The sequence below is a fragment of the Macaca fascicularis genome, chromosome 9, assembly GCF_037993035.2.
Source record: "Macaca fascicularis isolate 582-1 chromosome 9, T2T-MFA8v1.1".
NCBI lineage: Eukaryota > Metazoa > Chordata > Mammalia > Primates > Cercopithecidae > Macaca > Macaca fascicularis.
This window is the reverse complement of record NC_088383.1, coordinates 79481052-79504980: the sequence shown is the minus strand read 5'-3', so window position 1 is coordinate 79504980 and position 23929 is coordinate 79481052. Positions and strand designations below refer to the sequence as shown.

The 23929-nt window shown below is 32.8% G+C and overlaps 2 protein-coding genes and 1 long non-coding RNA gene across 5 annotated transcripts in view; 2 read left to right on the top strand and 1 right to left on the bottom strand.

Annotated features, from left to right (window-relative positions):
* LRRTM3 (leucine rich repeat transmembrane neuronal 3) overlaps positions 1 to 12379 on the top strand; it is a 173548-nt gene extending 161169 nt beyond the window's left edge. Inside the window, exon 3 of the mRNA XM_015455904.3 lies at positions 8156 to 12379. Within this exon, the coding sequence (XP_015311390.1) occupies positions 8156 to 8365 (210 nt within the window). The 3' untranslated portion in view covers positions 8366 to 12379. The remainder of the gene's footprint in view (positions 1 to 8155) is intronic.
* The window catches only part of CTNNA3 (catenin alpha 3), a 1764647-nt gene that overhangs the window by 1154520 nt on the left and 586198 nt on the right, over positions 1 to 23929 (bottom strand). The gene's annotated exons all lie outside the window — the stretch shown is intronic.
* LOC141407697 (uncharacterized) overlaps positions 15460 to 23929 on the top strand; it is a 28632-nt gene continuing 20162 nt past the window's right edge. Inside the window, exon 1 of the long non-coding RNA XR_012417895.1 lies at positions 15460 to 15577. This is a non-coding gene — a long non-coding RNA (uncharacterized lncRNA). The remainder of the gene's footprint in view (positions 15578 to 23929) is intronic.

Below are 23929 nucleotides of genomic sequence, written 5' to 3'. Positions count from 1 at the left end.
ACCAATTAACCATTGGAATGCTAAACAGTTCCAGGAGATAGATTGCTCTTTGAACAAATAAATCAGTTTCAAAGTAAAGTATATTATCTCTGTGGGAGAGTCCATAAAGTAAATATTAAATCACTTCTCAGCAATATGGACTCTTGCCAATAAATCTCAAAAACAACATTATTTTCAAAGAAAAAAGATGGCTACCTCATTTGGCACACACAAAGGATGAATGATATAGTTAGTCAAATCAGCCAATCAGAGCGTGTATGTATATATATATGTGTGTGTGTGTGTATATATATTTTTATATATAGTGTGTGTTTATGTGTGTGTGTGTAGACAGAAACACATACACTGTATCTTGTCTCCTAGGCCCCCATCCATTGCCTTCCTTTACTCTCTTGCGCTATTTGTCTATCTCTTTCACAAGCCTATAATTTTGCCAGAGAGCAGAAATTGTGTCTTCATCATGTTTGTTCTCCATTTTCCAGTTCTTTACTTCTGCAGCACCTGTCTAGAAATGTTTTACATAAAGAAAAAAAACAAGACAAGTATAGTCTCATATGAAACAAAATAATCAAACTACAGATTAATTCACGTTTCTTTTGGAACATTTTGCTAAAAGAAAAGCTAACATATTTTAATTGGAAAATATCTACCAATTTCTAAGTCAACACAGGGATCCAACTTTAAAAACCCCAAAGGTCTCTCCCTGAACATTTTTACACATATATGTATCCAGGAGTATACTTAAGGTTCCTGTCCCAGTCTTGAGTGTTTTCAAGATTGGACTCTTTTCTCTATGCCTTGTATTGGTCAGTATGAGTGTTGTAAGAAGCAGAGAACTCTGATTTTCAGCTGTCACTACCTTACCCACATCTTAAATCCATCATAAACTATGTTTCTTTCCTGAAGACCCAATGTGCAAAGGAGCATCATAAAACTACAGTATAAACCTAGGAAATCTTAATGTTCACACTAATGGAAATAAGACCCAAATGTTGAGAATTAGTGTTACAGAGAATCAGATGCTTATATTGTGTTCACCTCTGTAGGTTCTAAGGCCAGTAAGAATTAGATAGAGTGATAGACAGGCAACAAAATGTAGTGGTTAAGAAGGCAGGCAACTACTCAGACAACTCACTAGATGAGTGATTTTATACAAATTATTTAAACTATCTAAGTCTTCCTTTTCTCAACTGTTAGTAGTCTTAGAAGGCTTACAATAGGCAACCTCTGTCCAGCATGTACTATAGTACCTGTGCTACATAGTAAATGCTTAATGAATGATAGTGAAAATAATGAAGAGGATATTAGAGATGTGTCCAGGTCATGCATCAACTGACAGATGCAACAAAAGCCCACAGCTTCTTCAGGTGTCTAGGCAGAGTCACAGCTGCAGAAATCCTAAAGAAACTAAAGTAAAACCTGAGGTAACATCTGGGCCGTCCCTGACACTTTACCAGGGACCCAAGATGCAGTGTGATAATTGCTTACACTATTTCTCTCATATAGCACTTATATTTTATCAACTGCCTCAACACTTAGAAACCAAAATAGTGATTAGCAACAAAATTGTCAAGCTGGGAGTCAAGCCAGTAAAAAAGGTATTTTCAATCAAGAGTTTCTTAATATTATTCAAATAATACCAAAGGGACAGCTTTCTATTTTGACTGTAAGTAAAACTACCAGCCTGTGCATAAAGGTCAAGCTTGATAGGACAAAATAAATGTTGCTAGCCTATCTCCAAACACACATCAAATTGCGTATACCCTAGCAAAACCCAAAGCTAGTTATGAAAATCAGCTTATGTAAATGAAACAGAAAGTAGAGGCATCAAAATGAACAAGAATAAAGTCATACACAAGTGTATTTTTTAGAAATTAAAACATTTCTTTAAGTAAATTGAGAATTTAGAGACAGTGTGATATACACACAAACATACATGTATAAATATATGCATGTATATATTTAAAGAATAGAAGTAAATATTTAAGGATGTTAATTTCCCAAAAAGGAAAACAAAAGAAGAAAGTATTTACTATTTTCTACATATTGCTTAAATTTAAATAAAAAATATAGCTAATTTCCTCCAGAATAAATTTGTAAATATCCAGTTTTATTGGCAATTCTACTGATTAGGGAGACAGTAATAGTCACTAAGGTGAAAACGATAATGATACTTTAAGCCGAGATAGTGGAAACAGAGATGAGAGAAGTGTGAGCCTGTCATTGATGTCAAGAAAGTAACTGGCAAATCGTGGGACATTTGGAACAAGAGACAGGGAGTCAAAGTAGATGGGTAATACGTAGATTAAGTTGACTTAATCTAGTGAGTGTTCCCTAGAAAAAAGTAGGGACCAAGGGAAGAAGAACCCGTTTGTATTCAGAGATAATGAGCTCAGTTTGAAACAAATTTAAAGACAAATTGGAGAAATATTAACTAGAAAAAGACTGAAATGCCTATTTCTTATTATATACATTAGTAGGTAGAAATAAACTCAGCTGAAAACCCCTTTAGTAGATGAAAAACAAAAGTAAGATAATAGGTCTCTGAATTCCAAGATAAAATGGAGAAAAACATCTTGATAGTGATAAGAGCTACATCTAAAAAATGGAATTCCTTCATTAAGAAGTTTGTTTCTTTCACTATATGCAGATGATCAAAAACGATATTTACAAAAACCCTAAAGTATCATCTTTTCAACAACCTAGAGAGGTAGAAAACTTGCTAGATAACATTCAGCCTTATAAAAATTGGAAGATTTCCTCTATGATATAAAAGGAAAGCATGAGCATTATCTCAAGACAATCTGTAGAAATATTTATACGTACTAAAATCTCTATTCAGAAATAACACCTACCAAGCAAACCAGAGAGAGAATTCTAGAGAGGGAAAAAAATAGCCTTTTTGTTAATCCTTCACAAAAGTAGACTGTCATTTTCTGTTCTTCAGAGTATTTTTTACTTAAAATAATCTTTTCAAACAGAAGAGATTCTTGAGTGACCTCAACCAACTAATTATGAGAAATTCATATGAATGTTCATATATATACACAGATACTTGTACAAATATACCTAGATATTACTGATATAGTTAATATGTGGTAAAAATTATTTTTACTTAATCACAAATTAGAAACTTTAAAAAGCTATTCTTACCCTTTATAATCACAAACTCAAATATTACATATGAATAGGGAAAAGACCATTAGTAATTAGTTATTTTTAATCGTCTAACTTTATACTTTTTATGTGAAAGGTACATAGCATTGATGTTGATATGAGACAGTGATATGAGACTGGACACACATCACTGGGAAATTGCTGCTAGGGCAAATATCATTGATGTCAAGACACTACCAGTTTAGCACAATCGAAATTTTTCCTAAGGGAATTTCCTAAATAATGGATTAGCTACTACTGCTTATTATTACAATGTGATTTTCTTAGCTCAGAGTATACATGATAATGCTTTCTAGACAGTAAGATTTTATATCCCTGAATCTCCACAATTCATAGCCTTAAGAATAATTACCTTTCTTGGAAAACAGTGATTTAGAGGATTAAAAGAAACCAGAAGTAATGATAAATAGGAGTTTAGCAGGTTAAAATACACTGAAAGAAACTTAATTCTCAGAAAGATATAACAAGAAGATTTTATGGACATGTTAAATAGAGCCTTCTAACAAACGATCTGGGGAAGCCAATGCCTTATTAGATTTAAATCTCCTATTGCCCTTCCGTGAGCCTATTCCAACTAGCTAGTTCAGACACCTAGGGTAACTGTTTATTTTATGAAATAATGTATTTGGATACATTGCTCAGGTAGGCTGACTGAGTCATTTATTGTCAAAATGGGATGATAAGCATAAATGGGGACTGTACTGTTGAACACCCTAATCGCAGGAGGGAGCATGTTAATAAAAATGGGGTAAAAATGGAGAAAGAAATAGAGGTAGAGACAGAGAGAGAGAGAGAGACAGAGAGAGAGAGAGAAGGTTAATGTGAAAAACAGAAAAGAAAAAAGGACCCAAAGTCACTTGATGGTTATGTGAAGAGAATGGAATTTACTGTGAGTTAGTGACAGGAAGGGATCTACATGTTTGAATCAAACAGATTTGTTTTTTTAATGCCAGCTGGTAGCCTCTCCATTAGTACCCAGCCACCAGTCATTTTTTGGTGCAAGGACATACCCTCCCAACAAAACTGAAACTCCCCCCACAAAAGATTGCTGAATTCACAGTTGTTGCCCAAACCTCTGCATCAAGTATTTACCCTGGTGTGAAAAATACCATGATTTTAGTTTCTTATAATTGTAGATTTAGTTTACTTGAAACATAAATAGGTTTCATCCTAGTCACAGTCCTTTTTCAAATTATGGTACTATCACAAATTGTGATTTGCCATATTCTCAAACAACTGACTATAATTTGAAAGGGACAAATAATCTCTTCATGGAAGAACCAAAGAATACTCTTAAGGCAATACCGTGATGTCAGGCAGCATGTAGTGCACTGCTACTCGAGGAGAAAATGTGTTGCACACTTAGCATCTGACTTCCTACTTGAATTAACATGTAAAAATCTAATACCCTACACTGAGAAAGTAATCAACATATGATGTTGATATAGAGAAGAAAAGATATTACAAACAACATATGTAATATTTTTCATGAGGAAGACTTGCTTTGACAAAGAAGTAATTTTCTCATTATTAATAATTAGAAGCAAAAATATCCCTCCCATACAAATTTAGATAATAAAGACTATTTATTTTTATTACATTTAGGAATCATTATATTTTGTGTAATCAATGTTATAAAAACAAACTATATATTGCTTAAAAATTACACACAATTTCTGTGCTACATGGATATTCTAACGAAATAAGTATTTCCAGATAGCATAGCCTTTTAGCGTCATCTCATTAAACAGTGAACTAGGTCTTTTAAATTTAAGTAAAATTTATTTTTATACTACATATTTTAAAATACATGATAGCAATTGTATTTAATGTAAATATCTAGTGAATTATATAGTAACTGCTGGGAACAGTATATAATTAAAAAGAAAATTACTGACCATATTCTATACCTATATCACTTGGTCCTTCCACTGATATTTAGGTTCTTCATATTGTCAAGCATGGTGCCTCATATATCATACAGCTTTAATAATTTTTACCCATCTGATTAGCCACAAAAGAACAAATATTCCTTGTACCACATCTGTATAAAATACTTAGAAATTAAAAATTGAGAAAGAAATGACTTAAATTTAACCAAATATTTTATATATTTAAAAATTATCTTGTCATTCCAGTAAAATTGTCAGTGCAAAATATTCATAATTCAATAGACTTACCTGAACACAATTTGAAAAATTTATGAGTAAATGTACACACATGTGCATACATATACCATATCATGTATATATCCATAGGTATGTACACTATATTTACATGAATCTTATATAGATGTCATGAGTACGTAAAAGTGGTCCAAAACCGATGTGTCACCAAAATCTGCATTTTCCATACCTGATTTAAATGATTTTGAAACCGTAATTGGCTATAAGTTTATACATGTGTATATACATACATGTTTATATATTATATATATATATCTCCATATGTGTGTACCCCTATATATACACATGGGTATACATCCAATGCAACTCTCTTAGATTTTCAAAATCATTTAGGTCAACCTGGGAAAAATCTACTGTGATGCTGTATTCAGATATGGCTAGCTGTTACATTCTACTTACTGATACATCTTACTACGTTATTTTATTGTTAATAAGATAGAATCAACTTTAAAATGCACTGTCAATTACAGGGAAATGATATATGTTAAACATTCACATTGCTTATAAGTTCCATCCTAATTTCAGAAATATTAAAATGTGAAAAAATATGTATTTATATTGAAAGAGTATAATCATAGTATAAGGTATTTCAAAATAAGACATATCCAACAGTAAAAAACTCACTAAAGAAAATAATATATGGGATTTTTAAAACAGATAATCGGAGCTAACTATTTAATTGATAATGGTTCAAATTAGGACTTGCACTCTGTATACCAGTAGCCTCTATATGTTAAATCAAGCAGGAAATTGTGTGTGCACACACAAACACACACACACAGAATAAATGTATCATGGTTTATTATTTTTCATAAATCATGACCATAGAAATTACAAATTATTCACAGTAGAGTTAATTCCAGGTAAGCCAGAAATGATTCTGCATATATGAGGCATAAGTTTCCGTGACAAATAAGAACAAGTATATAAAATCCTATAGATATATGACCCATAACACATTACAGAGCAGTGATTTCCCAGAGGAAAATGTAAAACTCATGTACCCAGTAACAGTTCTATTTTTGTTCTCTTTGATAACTCAAATCTATTCATGCTGCACCTTTACTTTTACATAAAAATGTATTTTAGTTGTCTGGGCTATTTCATCTGTGACAACAAGATTCTTATATATTTTAAATGGAAGTATCCTATTTTACTCTTAAGCATTTTCTTTAGGATTTTTCAGTCGGCTTGACCATTTTTAAAAGTGTATGATATCTTTCATTCCCGCATCAGATAACTTCATGTTTTAAATCTTTAAAATCCACACAAAAAGGTAGAGTTACTCAGGAATTTCATTTAATGAACTGGATTATATTTCTCTCTCTAAGAACTAAGCTCCATATATTTGACATGCTGAAATATTCATATTATAAGCAAATAATCTTAAAAGAAGTGATTAGTTTTATTTTTTATTTTTTGATTACTTCTATTAAAGAGATAAAAGGTAATATTTGCTCCAGGAATTTTCACTGAAGCAGAAATAAATGTAAGTAGAACTGTAGGGATGGAAACAGAAGTGGCAAAGATGGTTCTAATGCATGGAGAGGAGGGGGAAAAATGTAAAGATGCAGTTAATAAAAGAATAATACCTAGGCCTTCTATTTTTCTTAGCTTTGGGCTCTAATCTCAGCTGAGATCAGAAAGGAATTTAGTCTGATGTGCTCAAACAAATATGCATTCTATCTGTTCACCAAACAAGAATGGCAGAAGTTTTTATCCTCCAGAGAATTAAACAGCGTGAATTAGTAATTAGGATATTAAACCAAGATCAAGACTGAAGGTTCCTGAAATCTGGCTACTTTTTAGGACAAGGTTTTATCTTACTGAAAAAGAAATGGGAAATATCTCTAGACTTTGACATCTGATTACATTTCAGGCTCTCCTTTGTCTGTAACATGTATGTTTCGCTTCTTCTCACCCTGGTCATGCTTGCTTTTTCCCTCACCTTTAGAACTTGCTTTCTTTAATTGGCAAGGGAGTCCCTTCCTCATAGATACAGGTGGTTCCTTCAAACTAGCATCATCCTTTGATGCTTTTTAGACCCTCATAGGAACCATAGATTTTTCCTGGGAATTCTCTAAACTCATCTAAATTTTAGATACATGGACCAAACTACAGACATTAATATTTTAAGGAATTTTATGGTAAAATAAATATTAAGAAGTTATGGGTAAGAATAGCCAGAATGACTTGTCTAGATAATTCTCTTCTGCAAAGGTTATCGAAACGTAGTGTGTGGATTAATAGTCCAGCATCATAAAGGAACTTGTAAGAAATGCGGATTCCAGGACCTATCCCAGACCTACTGGATGAGAATCTTGGGTGGCAAGGGGTTGACTAATTAAAGAAGTGGGTGGTGATTTTCATGAATGCTAAAGTTTGAGAATCACTCTTGTTCTATTGTATCCTAACCAAATAATAGGATAATTAACACTAATAATAACAATAATAATAGTAAAAACACAATGTTTTCCAGTTAGGGAAAGCAATTTTCTGGCTGTTCCAATAAATCTTTTATCATTTTCAGAACCGTGTAGGCTACTATTTTTCTGAATCTTCTAGTAAAGAATTAAGCAGTTTCATCCCAGGATTTAAAACTGTCGCACTGATCTCACTATATGAGAATGGGGGGCATTAGTGGGATAATGTGGGGACACCTGGGCCACAGGGCCACAGATATAACCATGGAGGTTAGTCAGGTCAGCACTTCAGTCTCTAAATCTTTCCCCTAAAGTTGTCTATCTTTTCTCTGTCATGTAACTGACTTTTCTCATGTCATTTTTCCCCAGATACCTTTATCAATGAATGTGTCAACCTTTCTGGCATACGACCAGCCCACAATAAGTTACTGTGGGGTGCATCATGAACTTCTCTCCCATAAGTCCTTTGAAACGAATGCACAGGAAGATACGATGGAAACACACCTAGAGACTGAGCTGGACCTGAGCACAATCACAACAGCTGGCCGAATCAGTGACCATAAACAGCAGCTAGCTTAACTGAGATCACTGGTAGCCCAGGGTTGCTACCAAACTTTGTAACCTCAAGGACAAAATGAGGAAGATGTGTTCATTGTGGACTCTAAAAACAAAGCAAAACACAAAATCCCCTGTTCAAATTAACAAAAAATCCAAGATTGATTCATGAAATAAAGAAGACATGAATTGTTTTAAGTCTACACTTTGTAATTAGCTAAGTTGTGCAGTATTTTTTGACTTAAACAGAGTATGACCCTGAAAAATAAAAGAATCTTTTTTTCAAAACTCATCCTACCTACCTGTAAAAACTGTACAAAGCTAATGTATTTTTCATATTGTAAAGTTTCAATTGTAGAAACAACTGGTATGTACAGTACCATAATTTAATTACATTTTACTTTAAAAACTTTACACATTTCAGTTTCTAAAATTTTAAATTAACAAAAATTATTTCTTGTGTTATTCAGAGTTACTCAGTTTTGTAGGGACTGTTTTGTTACTGCTTTTGTGCCCAGAAACCTTGACTCTAAAATTCTGTGCTATGCGAAACATGCACGATTTTTATTATGCTTACTGCGTAGAATTTTATCTACTTGTTCCAGAAATAATACATTAACCAAAAAGGATTTAATTGTTCAGACTTGTAAGAGGTTCTTCAATTACATAGACAGGTTTTTCTTAAAAATGAAAAAAAAAAATCAAAGATTTTTTTAACAGTTCTCAGACTTAACTGTTGCCTTGAATTACAGCCTAGTTTCTAAGCAGTGAAATGTAATGATAAAGAGGGATATTTTAACATATTTCCGAATGAATGATTCATTATTTCATTCTTTTGAGTAACCATTGTTAAGGGTTGGGGGGAAGCATGGACAAAACATCACTGGAAACAAAGGCTGTAACCACAGCAACAGACTTTGTGATACAGTTAAAAGGTGCAGCTACCAGTGACAAATAAAAACTTTTGTTACATCTCATTATTTTCAGGCCAAGGTGGGAGTATAGTGCATAATAATTGTACAGTAGCAATTTTTCTCCTAATTAACCCATAGCCATTTGCCTAAAAGTAACCATCAGTCAGTGCAAAATGTGCCTGGTTCTTAAGACAACTTTTTATTTAGAACCATGAGACCAGTATTTTGGAAACATTTCAAAGGAAACATATGAATTTTTTTTTGCATTGTGCACTACATCATTTCTCTCCTGAGGAAGAATTTTTAACATGTACAGCTCGTTCAATATTGATATGAGCCACGGTGCAGAACTTTATCACTCGAGTAGACTGTAAACATCCTTAGTATGTTCTAAATTGTTTATATTGCTATCCATAATGGGAGTCACCTCCAAATTATCAAAGAAATAACTCAGAGTAATTTGACACCAGCCCAGATCACATATTGATTACACGATTGTATTATAAAGTTAACTCAAATCAAATTAAGAAAACCTGAGTTTTGAGAAGCTGAAATAATCAACTTGTTTGTGCTGTTTGCTTGACATAGGTTATTGTTTGAAAATATTGTTACGTTATCAATAGTAATCATGCATTCTTGTGTTTTTTTTTTAAATGGAAAACTGCAAGTTTCAATTACTGTTGCACTAGAAGTGCTTTTATGTTGTCATTTTATATTCATGCCATCAAAAGTAGATTGGCATATCAATCTAACAGGGGTCAATGAAAACAATGAAGAAAAGAATAACTGAAAACAACATCAAACTTTTAAATTTTTATCTCTTCCAAAGAAATTATATCTACAAAATCTAGTTTTATGCAGGTTTGTCACAGCAAATTTAAAAGCAGCTTCAAGAAGAATGAACTCAAAAACTGTGGAGCAAATTTTTGTGGAAAATATATAAAGTCAGAAAGAAAAAAAGATGTAAATGTTGGAAGAAGCAAATTCTATTACTAATTCAAATGAAACTAAATGTCAAACACAGTACTTGTGTCAACTATTTAGCATCCCAGATTTTGTAACATATTTTGCATAAATTATTTGCTATTCAAAAATTTTTGTCATTTTAAATCTAATTTTAATCTTTATGTTTTCCATTTTCTAATTTCCTTGCAATGTATTATTCTTAGAGTGTTCTTAATTTTCTACATTGAAATTTAGCTTTACGTCGTTAGCAAATTTATAAAGGGTTATAAAGCTATAATTTGTGAGTCTAAAATCAAACGCAAAATTTTATTTATTATGTAAACCAAAATGTCATTTGCAAGCTTTCTCATTAGAAGTTGTCCTTGCAAAGATAGAAAAGGAAGAATTAATTTGTGTAAACAAGCACAAATTAACATATTTGTTAATAAATAGGTTTATCTACTAATAAACCTATTTCTAGAAACATTCAAATTGATAATGATTTTTAGAAATGTAAAGTTTCCAAGGAGTCTTACAAGTGTATGCCCTTGATTTCCTGAAGGAAACCACTTTCTTTCTTAAATATTTTACGTTCATCTAAAGTGAAACACTATAAATAGAAGCAATCCTTGGAACCACAGCTCTGTGCAACCAAGGCCCTAAGCTACACCAAACAAGCCAGGAATTTTGAGACTTCTCATCTTTAAATTCAACCAAAAGGGTATTTAACAAGACAAAAATGCTGGATTATTATTATTATTTTTGCTTAATTTTTATTCTGCCATGTCCAGGTTAAGGGTGAGGGTGGTGACAATCTGATAGAAAGATTGTGTCTGGAATCTTTATCACATATTTCCAATTTATTTCAGTTTTTGTCTAAAACTTGCATTTCTAATCTACCTTTTTCAGCATTCAATAATCTTCCATTTCCTCCTTCTACCCCCCATTCCTATGTCTCCCTTCCTGTCTATTCCTCACCGATTTAAACAACTGAAATGTTTACTTATGCTTGGAGTTGAAAAATGGAGAGGTTGACTCAGCATGGTTACAATAACAACCAGCAGCTGCAGCAAACCATAAAGTTATACAGTGTTTTGAAGTTTACACATCACATTTTACATAAATTATCTCATTTTGTCTTCATAACAACCCTATGAAGACACATTAATCTCAAAGAAGTTGAGCCCTCACCCCAAAACACAGGGCTAATAATTGGTGCAGTTGAATTATTCTCAAAATTTACAGGCTGTTAGTCTTTCCACTATACTAAAAGCTTTCTTTCTCTGATCAGAGCCAGAGAACTTCCAGAGATAATGGATAGAATGAAAGAAAAAAAAATACATATATATATATGTATTTTTTGACATGTTGTTTAGTAATCCCTACTTTAATTCCATTCTCCATCTGTAAAATATTAGCTAACTGAATTATTTCTGTGTTCTACTATGGGCTCTCACATTAAAACTCTGTTCAAAAAGTTTAACAAGTCACATATTTCTTAACATACAAGTTCGTTTGTAAATGTACAGAACAGATGCTCCCAAGATGTGGATGCATGTAGGCCCCAAAGTACAGACATAAAATCAAGGAAGCACAAGGAAAGAAACCCCAAGGAAAAACCTAAAGACCTTCTAAATTGAGACTGCATAAGTATAAAAGAGATCCATAGTACAGGGTTGAACACATGCTCAATACTTTGTCAACTGAACACATGTTCAATTCGGAGCTAATTGGGAAGACATATAAAATTCTTTTTCTTTTTTGCTTTTGGCAAGATTTCTTCTTAAACCATGAATTTTTTTTAACTTGTAATAATAGAGAACAACTTTCTCTATTCTCCTTATAAGAAAAATAAAATATAATTTATCCAAATTGATGTATAGAACCTAAAACATATGCTAACTTGCAAATAATATATTTTACTGATCAACTCATTTTTGTCAAGTCTCTATTTCTAGTCCCTCCTGAATGTTTTAGAAAACCATGAAACTATACAGATTTTTAATACAAATTACATTTTTACAAGGAAAGAAAACATTTCCAAATTTAACACTCAAGACTAATCACATAATCCTAATTTGAACTCAGATCTCTCTGACTCCATAGACTGCTTAGAAATAGTAAAATCTTTTTGCAAAAATATTTTCTAAAATAAAACTATTGTATATGAGAGTAAAAATATATTTGTTTTTGATTGTTCCTCACTGGAAGACAGATATCATCTCTCAAACTAAACATTCAAAATAAGAAACTGAATGCATGAAAACCAATACCTGATGTGAATTGTTGTTATTAAGCTGTATGAAAGAAATGCAGATGTTCTGGGTATGTCAGAGCACACAAAAGAAGAGGTTATGGGACTGGCAAGTATTTGGTCTCAGGAGAAAAGGTGAAAATTTTCCAGAATAGATATAGTAGCATCTTATATTGGCACAGCTCTTAACAGTTTATAATGTTGGGTAATATAACAATCTCCTAATTCATCAAAAAGTCTCAAGGTGCAGATGAATTGGTCTTGCAATAAGGAAGAGCTTCCAACTCCTCCCATGACCTTCCCAATTTTCCCCAACTGTCCCTAAATAGGGAGGTGCCAAGTGCAAAGGACCCAGGAGCAATGCTTTCAAAATTCTGATTTGTCCCAAAGGTAGGGTACCTGGACAATCAACAATTGGGCTTCATTTTATCATCAATATTAATGGGAAAGAAACATTTGAAAATTTAAAACCAAGCAAACACACACACACATCAAAGTGGTGGTGGGTCTTTTTTGAAGGTCTCTCATGACTTGTATTACAGTTTTATTGTGAGATGGGAGGCAACTTATATTTAATTTCTTTAGGGTAAAATTCACGTTTTAAAAGGTCCACTGTTGATTTTTTTATTCTATGAAGGACAGTGATCTTACAGCAGCAGAGTGCCTCAGCCATCTAGGACTTAGGCTACTACGTTTCTTCCTCCTAGCTCTCATTTATAAATTCGTGTTATATGATATTTGTCTTTCTGAAAAGGTGAGTGAAAATTTGTTTTGTGTAAATCAAATAATATTTCAAATGTATCAAGAGACCTTGTGATAAAGGAACCTTGAAATTGTTTTCTAATCTAAAATATTACCCACTAATTTATCTTTTTAAAATTGATTTCCATATGCCTTGCGTTGTTATAATGCAGCACACTTGTACTGCATGGTTTAAAGGTTCTGCAAGACAGTCTTTGCCTCAGCCTACAGGAAATGGCACTCTGACTCCAGGTTTTGAGTTGGTCAATATGAGCAGTTTCAGTCATTTCCACTTACTGACTTTATCTGGACTAATGTGGAAAATAGTGGTAAGACAACATGGATGGATAAAGTTGACAAATAATTTTATTTGTTTAAACTTTGTCACTTATTATATCCTTGAAGTTACTAGTAAGAGGTCAAGATGACTCCAAATCCCTTGTGTCAATACTAGATTTACTGAATCAGAATCACTGGGATGGATCCCAAAATGTGCATTAAGACATGACTGAGGTGATACTAATGCATGCTAAGTTTTGAAAAATATTGCTCAAATGAATTTACTTTTCCCAAGTCATTCAATTGCTTTCTATTCTAATATAAAATTGTGAATTCTTGTGCTTTCCCATATCAATGTGAATCTAGTTTTCTAAGCCTGACTGAACATTTTTCTTGACTGAGGAAAGCATACCAAAAGACAACTATACATAAAATGCTCAGGTTGCTTCCTGACAGACTGTTGTTTATAGATTTTATTCCCCATTAACTCTTTCAAGAGGCATATCTGAAAACAGTCTTAAGGCAGCTGGGTTAGTTACTTGTTAGTTGTACCCATGAATATAACGACTGAAAAGCTGGATGTGGGGAGAGAGGCAGGAAGTAATTTATGATGTATCAGGCACTATGTCCTCCTTGTCTCATTTTTAAAGCATTTTAGCAGAGAAGTATAACCACTATTTTAAAGAAAGGAAAATAAGGCTCATAGTAATTAAATAACTTGCCAAGACTCACACAGTGGAGCTGGAGATTCAGATTTAGATTTGTTAGGCTCTAAGGATGTGCTCCTACCCCCGATAGCACATTTTCAAAAGTGAGAAGAGATTATAATCAATATAACAAGGCTTATATATTTTAATGGGGGGTGTTGAACACAGCAGAAAAAGTATTTGCCTTTCTATTTCCAAATAGAAAAATTATCTTACACTGTGTAGAGACTTCCTTCAATATCCTAAACCAGCAGCCTAATGGAAAAAAACACCCAATATTTTCTTTAAGTTTTATACATGGTTTCCTAAAAGGAGTAGACATTTGAAAAAAAAATTCTTCAAAACATAAATACCCCTGAATATTGATGTCATATTTTTATTTCCAATCACCTCAGTTCTTTATAAATTTACAGCCAAAATATGATAAAGAAATATCAATAATATAACCTTCAACTGGCCAAAAAAAAAAAGAGGGGAGGTTGCAAATTTTAGCCAAAACTATATGGATAAATGATCAATAAAGTCACCAACTGCAAATGACAAAGTGGAGAAAAACACCAATAATCTACAGTCACAAACTGTAACTGGCAATGATATGACTTGGGCTACAGAACATTTCTTGTGAATTATTTTAAATGGCAATACTCCTTATAGGAGTATTGTAACTTACACAGATGATATGGGATCTGGAAGCATACTACATCAAAGGAGGCTGAAAGATAACCTTTATAACAAGGCAGACTCTACGTGTCCTACTCAGAATGTAATATGTAGTTTAAATATAAAATAAATATCATTTCCTTGTTTCATTACTATGTGGAGATGGACAAATAAAATTATTTGTTGAAATTTATTTTTAAACTCACATCTTGAAAAACATCTTCCTCAGTCTCAGCTATTCACAAATGATTCTTAGTCTCTCGACTCCATTAGTGCCTCAGGAGCTTTTTATTAAACCTCTGAGTTATCTCTTCTATCTCTCCCTGAACTCCACAAGTGCAAGTAATCTCATTGGTTTAACTACATTAGCATTTTACTCCATCACAGGATCTGAACATGTAGCATCCATGAAAAACATACTTCCATAATACATATAGCATTCAAGAGCCAGTAAAGCACTCTCTAAGTCACACCTCCTACTAAAAATGGTCACATCTATAACTGTGATAAAAATTAGGCTATAAGTTTAAAACAATAAATTCAGCAAAGAAAGAAATTCTAGCATCCTGGATCTAATATCATTGTGTCTTCTCATTCTGGCACCATTACCACCATACAGAAATGTTATCTGAAATATGTAGAATAATTCTGATTGTGGACAACAAAGATGCTCCTGTTATGTGGGTTGAAGATGTGGTGAAAGGCAACAAAGAAGACAAAAATTACACATACCAAGGTAAGTGAAGGGAATGTGATTTATTATTAAATAATCTGCAAGTAATTTTAAAAACTAAGACCCATTATTAAAATTTACAATAACATTTATGCCAACAAGTGTCATCATAAAGGCTAACGTGGATATTGGGGATATAAGAGGAATGTGGTATTTGTGGTGGCAATACATATTAGATAATAGATAGATAGATAGATAGATAGATAGATAGATAGATGGAATTCTACCAAAAGAGAGACTATTAAGAATAAAAATTAGTCCAAGAACTATTTCTATTATTTCTCTAGAGAGAAACTGAATAGATAGAGAAAAAGATTTAAACTAAATGCTACATGATCTTTCCAAGGTCAAATTTGAAATAGTCCAAAATTATAAACTGTGAATTGCTGCTTCAACCATATGAGTAATTACATTAATTCACATACACCTAGTCAAAATCTGATGTTGAGAAATGAATTGTAATTTTAAATGTACTCCATCTGTCCTTGCTGTTTTATATCAATGATATATTTGCTTTCAATTACAGATCCATAAATACAATGCCCTAAACAGTCTGATGAAAATGTGGTGAAAGATAGGTCACCGCTGTTTTTCTGTTCTATCATAAGGCAATTATCAGAGTGGAATGACCACCATAGTGGGGAGCTGGAAATATTATCTTTAAAGTCCTCGCTACAGGTCTTATTTTATATAAATTTATAAAATAGGAAAAATATTGCCTTGAGGCAAAAGCCCGAAAGCCCACACCAGCTCTAGTCTGACTACACTTAACACCAGAGAGGTCTAGGGAAAGACGCTGAACATCTCTGAACTTACATGCTATCTGGAGAAAAGCTTGAGATCCTTGTGATGTCAACATTTTTTTGCCTTTGGATGCGATGGAAACTTAAGTTCAGTTAACGGACGTCCTTCAAAACTCCCTGCCAGTTTCCTCTTTAACAAACTTCAAACCTGAGTTTCTTGAGCCAACACTGGCTTTAACACACAGCTATTTAACAATGAACCCTTGTTACACTTCATCATTTTGTGGAAGAATTACATAATTGGGGTTGTAGCCCTTATCAGCTTTTCCCTTGCCTTTGGATCAAGTTACGGGATAAAACATGTGAACTTGATATGGCACATTGGTACTACCACAGGTGGATTGGAAGAAGAGTTTCTAACATACAAACATTTTATGTAATATAAAACTGAAATGTAGTTTAGGGCCACTTCTTTTTAACTTAATAATCTGATATAATTTTCAGATAACTGCATGCTTTCCTGCCACTGATAATATAAATATTATTGTCTGTAATGAAAACATGGTTTTGTTGTCATATACTTTCGCTTTCTGAGGACAGAGTTCAGACAACTGATTGTGTTCTGTAATTACCACAAAGAATGACTATTTATTTTCAGAAAGAACGGCTTAGTGCCAAGCACTTTAAGACAACATAACAACTAACACTTACTGAATGTTTACTTTTCTAAGCATTTTATGTGTATTCATTCATTCAGTCAACATTAATATGAAAAACAATTAATAATAATCCTATGAAGTAGATACTATTGTTTTTCCCTGAGGAAGATAAGAAACTGATGCACAGAGCAATTATATAACATATAGCTAGTAAATTGTGCAACAAGGATTCAAATCCAGTTGACCGATCTATTGAAAAACTGACCCCTCTAACTGCTCATTTAAGGACCACTCTATGGACCCCAATGTTAAGTTCAAAATTCTACCTATTTAAGGCTATCACTGAGACATTTTTTTTTTCAATATAATTGATGTGTTTATTACATACCTAATATATGCCCATTGGAAGGTAAGAAAATTTTAGAGATACATGAGTGTATGATATAGTCCCTGTCCCCAATGGACTTACAGTCTTAGCAAAGAGAAAAGACATCCATATTCAACAGAAATAAAATTCAAGAACTAAGTTTAATACCTGCAATTGTAAACAGCAGTTAGGAGAAGATAAAATCAAAGTTAATAAGGTTGTTGGGAATATCTCAAGGCAAAAGTGATAAATGACATAGAACTTAAAACTAGCAGTATTCAGATGGGCCAGACAAAGATGGGAGGGCAGTGAAGGGAGAATATTATATTTTTATTTACTGACATCTATTATTCCAATAGGATTTGTTAGATTCATGCTTCTCTGGAAGAAAAAGACCAGGCTCAATTTTTGTCCTGATTGCCTAAAAGTTCAGAGCCAAATTTTACTCTCACCACAGTAAATCTCTTGGCTTTTCTAGGCAGGCATAAATATTTCCCAAATTTTTCTGAACTCTGATTCTCTTTACATTTCTATTTTATCTTATTTGGGGTGGGGGAAAAGCATATTAATCCTTTGTTTAAAATGTTATGTCAGTTTCAATAAAATGTTCATAAACCATTTTGAAGACAGATCCAGGAAATGGTATTAATTTCAAATAATTATGTGAATTACATCAAACAACTTTTTAAAAGCTAGTAATTGTAACATCCTCCGTCAAACTACTGTTTGGCACAAATGAAAACACATCCTTTAGCTTGATTGACTTTCTTTTTTTCAACTTTTTTAGTCTTTATGTCAGTACTGGTGAATATTAACCAGAATTTTTATTTCAAAGAGTAAAAATAAAAATCATTTTTGATTGCTATATTTTACAAACAAACTACAGTAGAATATTATTAAAGACCATGATCAAAATCATTTAGTTGATAGTGAGACAGCCAGGTGTGAGGGGTCCCTGACAAAACTCCAACCAGTCTGCACACTGGGAATGTGCACTTGGGTGGACTCACACACAGGTTCTAGTCCATTTGCAGCAAGGAAGAGCCTGCCCCCTCCTCTTCCTGTGTGGAACCTGGGATTCAAGTGGCTAAGCAGGAAGTGCTCTAGCAGGGACTCTGCCCTTGCGGAGAGTCCCTGTTTCCCCCTTTTCTTTCTTTTCAACCAATAAAACGCTGTCTTACTCACCATTCAAATTGTCTGTGAACCTGAATTTTCGTGGCCATGGGACAAGAGGCCTATCTTTAGCTGAAATAAGGAAAAGTCCTGCCACAATAGCAAACAGACCAGTACTAGAATGTACATTTACTTAGAATTATTTTTCACTAGAGTGAAGTATTTTTAGTTTATGAATGCACTGACATTTAGGAATATGCAGAAATATTTCTGCCTTAAAAGTACAAATAATTGTCAGTAAAGTTGTCATTTAAAAAATATAGTCAAATATATATATTTATAATCTGAAACATGATGCATAAGAAGCTACTTTAGTTTTTTGAATTTTTCAAGTGGAGAAATATTCTCTTCATCAAACTCTGCTCATCACTTGGACTATTAATTTACGGTTATCTCTGTGTTTATTTGGGAGGTACAATTTTCATTCATGGGTATTTGTTCAATGTGTCTTGTCTTCTCTATATTTTACATTTAATATACATTTAATTTAATATGATATTTTGATATTTTTAATTCTAATCAATAAAATAAGCATTTATTCATTTGTATTACGGTATTCCAGTTACTGTGATGTGAGACACAGTGATCGATGCTTATAGTGAATAAGTTATTGTGACTCAATGTGATATTTCTAAAAATGAAGTCTGCACATGATACTGTGAAATGATCGGGTTTACTGCAAATCAGAAAAGGCATCACAGAGTAAATGCTATTTGAGAAACTTTAGGTTTGCCATTTATAAAACCCAGGTCTGTCCTACAGGCTCCACATCCAGCTCCTAACTAAAATTTAGAAGTCTTTAGATGTCTGTGGGTATTATCATCCAGAAAACTAGGACTCTAATAGTTTCTGAGTCTAGTATTCTCCCCATATAGCTACTCAGTTTTTTCTAGTCTATATGTCAAATAAAATTTTGAAAAAATTACCCCTTCCCACAATCTTTTCAAATTAATCCTCAGATGAAAAGGATTTAATTTAGCTATTCCATGATAAATAAAAAATATGCAATTTTATTGAATAAACTTAGAGTAATTAATAAATAAATGTAATGTACGGTCAGAAGTTTTCTGTTTTGTTTCATTTGTAAAATGTCCATTAAAATGCTACCTATGTGGGTTAAAAAGCCTATAAGACAATTCCAACTTCAGGAATATGTGAAAACATGTAGAAAGGGTATATTGTGTAATTTAAATTTTTATCATCTACAGGTTATGGCATAAGACTGATATGAAAATGAATGAGAATTAGGTTTCATGTAGACTCTTTTGTCTTTTGTTCTATTACTATAAAATGTTTCATTTAAAAGTAGGGAAAAATTAGTAAGATGGTGAATTTGCCTGATATACCAATAAGCACAGTTGTTTTGGAAGTTGCTTGGTACCATTGACTCTTTGCATCTTTAAATATGTATTTCTTTCCTTAACACTTCTCTTTATGAGAATACCATTACTCTCAAAGGATTCCAATGTTTATTTTGTGCTCATGGCACTTTTTTATTTAAATTTTCAAGAATGCACTTCGCATTAAGATGAACCAAAATAGTATTAGTGAATTCAGCAACCAGTTTAAGGCATAGTTCTCTGATCTTCCTACTTAAGAAAATGAAGGCTGGGCATGGTGGCTCATGCCCGTAATCCCAGCACTTTGGGAGTCGGAGGCAGGCAGATCGTGAGGTTAAGAGATCCAGACCATCCTGGCCAACATGGTGAAAACCTGTCTCTACTAAAAATACAAAAATTAGCCGGGCATGGTGGCGGGTGCCTATAGTCCCAGTTACTGGGGAGGCTGAGGCAGGAGAATGGCGTGAACCCAGGAGGCAGAGCTTGCAGTGAGCCGAGATCGCACCACTGCACTCCAGCCTGGGTGACAGAGTGAGACTCCGTCTCAAAAAAAAAGACAAAGAAAGAAAGAAAATGAATGTATTTTAATTTTAGAATTTCAGAACATATCAGTATTAACTCGAAGAAAGTCATCATGAATAATGCTATTTTAATGAATGCCAAGGGAATTGTGCCTAATATTCTAAAATACTCTTGAGGATTATGAAGAGTGTGCAGTATGGCAAAGGCAGCCATGAGAATACCCAATATATAAAATGTATACTATATACAAATAATTATTTCTCAAAAATATAAATTTTCACTCTAGATAGTTTTCTACAGGGTGGTACATGCTATGTGGTAGTAAATGAGCCTGTAAAAACTGAACTCATTAGACCACAACTACTTCTATTAAATATCCAAAACATCCTCAATGTGAATGTTTTGAATTTATCTTTTATATGTGAAGAGTCTATAATTTGTTAGTGACTATAAATTAAACCTTTAGATTTTTTAAGTTTCACAATTGTTCTGTATTCCAATTAAGAGGCTCAAAATCTAGTCTGGGAAACTACACTTGGTTTACAAAAAAAAAAAAAAATCAATATGCTTTTTATTTCATGGGGCTCTGGGACTGTTAAGATTAGCATGAAATACTGACATTTACACTCCTGAGTGGACTACAAGGGGAGCAGGATGGAATGATGATGGCAAGTAATTGGACAATTGGACAGTCTCCAGAAAGGCTTGAAAAATACTATTAAATCTCCATCTGCTGATTGAAAATTCCAGGTTCATAAGGTATAACAATAGCTGAAACACAAACCTTAGATGATCTCTACCTTTCTTTCCAGGTTTGTACCCCACCTACTTTGCAAGAACCTGTGACGATTTTTTCGTTAAAACATCTGCATAATTAAACATTTTAGGCTAATGATGACAAGACAACAGGCCATATTTTATTACTTTTGTTGAACTGCCCAGTGTATATCACATTTGCTATAATTACTCAAAAACTCCTGCCTTGAAAATATGTTATAATTTTTTAAAAAAGAAAATAAGGAAAAGGGAAGAAATAGATGAAAAATTAAATTAGGGTCTTACACTTATAATGAGATAGTTCTAAGGAGGGAAGACTTAACCTAAGTAAGTTTTCATTCCTTTGAATTAGTGGAATAAATACATCTTAAATTTCTCCATTCCATTAGGACAGATCACAGGCAAACTTGCTGAGGGAGTAAGTGAAGAACAGTTATAGTTTCAGGGTCCTAAATCAACCACAGGGAGAATAATATATTACTCTGCTTATTTTACCCTTCCTCTCCTCTTCACGTTTATGTCTTCTTCAGTATTTCCTTCTCAGTTTGAGTTTTATATAGCATATGACATACACATATGTGCCAACACAATGTGAGTGATAAGACTAGAAGAGGAAAAGCTTACATTAATTTATCTTGAAAAATGAAATGTCCAATTATACAATATTATAGAGTGCTAATAGCTCACCAAATAACATAAATAAGATTACATTTCACTCAGTGCCAGACCTGACAATCAAACCTAGATTCCAAAGTAAGTCTTTCTTTTTTTCAATAGATTGAATATACTAGAGGTTAAGAAAATTCACATAAGGCCTAAACTCCTCTTTTAAAAAATCCTTTGACATTTCTCATAAAAACAGCTCTTTGCCTGTGGCTCAATTTAGGACCTTCACAAATCCCTTGAATAATGAAGGTCTTGGTTTTAAATGACTGTTTATGTGTGGCATTCTATGAAAGGTCCAGAAGTTTGTTAGGGACAATTGCTAAAAAATTAAAATATCTCAAGATTATTTTCATTAAACCAATATGTGTTAGAAAGTTATCTATTGGAGTATATTCCATATACTTAACATAATATTATTATAATAGATGGCAAGATAAAAAGAAATCCTCTACAGGATATTCCCATTTCTCTCCAGAGTCATGGTATCACAGACAACACACCAGTCTCCCCAGGATACCACTATAATTTAATACATGCAAAGTATCAATCTAATTTACCTGTCACTGATTAGGAAATTCCAATAGTAAGTTTCTCACCACAGCAAATCCTGAAGAACTAGTATTTAAGCTATTTCATTATGAAGTGAAAAAAATCATTTAGAAATAAAAGTACCAGTTAGTAACAAATTATGTACAAGTCACTCTAGCACAGTGTATTTCAATCACTTCAGTATTTTTAGCCTCCCAAAAAAAGTGTCAGAAACGAGGCATGAAAAGCTATTAAATGAATCATTCACATGTTGAATAGATGTTGCCATCAGTTTGTTCTCTCAATGGAAATAATGAACAACTGATTTATTTATAACTGGTCATGATGATAATACACCTTCATGTTCCACCCTTTTCAATATATTATGGTTATGTTATAACTGTCTTATTTTATACTTGATCTAAAATCATATGCTTCCATAAAAATGTCTTCTTTTCCAGGCTTTCCCTTAACTTTAATGTTCCTTTGGCTTGGGGTGTAATTAAAATGTTTTTACTGACTTGGTTCCCTTGTCTTTTTTTTTCCTTTCAATTTTCTGTCTTTTTGCCTGGTGGAATTTATCCATATCTTAAGTATATGTAACTAGAGCCTGAAATATGAATTTTAAGTAGCTGCAGAATACATTTATATAATCACTCTAAAGTGAATCTTGTCAGCACTTATTTAGTCAAGTTTACCTTGTTTTCCTTCTGAGATAGAGGTAAGCAGAATGGATAAAGTAAGATAATAGAAGCTGATTTGTATTTCAGAGAAAAAAAATCTTGGTCTTAAGAATCAAGGCAAGAAGACTTCATTTGTCTTTCTTTCTTTTTTTTATTCTAAATTTCAGAGCAGAGAGGAATATTTCCCTTGAACATTCCAATTCTAACACTGTAATTAATTTTACAGGGTTACATTCAACAATTCGTATGTTTTGCTGCATAACACTCTGTATATGGATTCTGCCCTCAATCTGCACTACAGGTTTATATAGGAAAAAGCCTTCAGGGATTTTCTTCTATATTTAATCAAAATTATTTTTGAGAAATACATCCATCACATTATGGAATATCATTTAAAAAAAAAAACACGTGAGTAATGTACTTCAGAGCTAGGTCTGGAAAAAAGATTCCCTTGGGAAACGGTTATGCTTCATCCCCAGTGAATACTAGAGGTCTGTAACACATCCTATCCTCTACACCTTTGCTCAGAAACCCAAAACTGGGTTACATTCACTATCATGGTGACCATGTTAAAATTCCCATGGAGTGTCCCAGCTTTCTCCTTTGTAAATACTTTTTATATACTTTTTCTAATCCTGTTTTGTTAATCCTACATCATATGTCTTTTATAATATGATCTCTGAAATTATTTAGAGAGAAGTAAAAGGTAGAAATGAGGAAATAAACCAGAGATACTATTCTTTAAAAGAATTATTTTTATTCTTACTGAAATGGTGGCATTATCTTAACTTTAGGATGCTAATTTTTTTCTTCCTAGCATCATGCCCACGTACCATTATCTCATCCTTGACTCATCTTTAAAATTTTAGTTCCTTTATTTGCAATTTACATATAAGA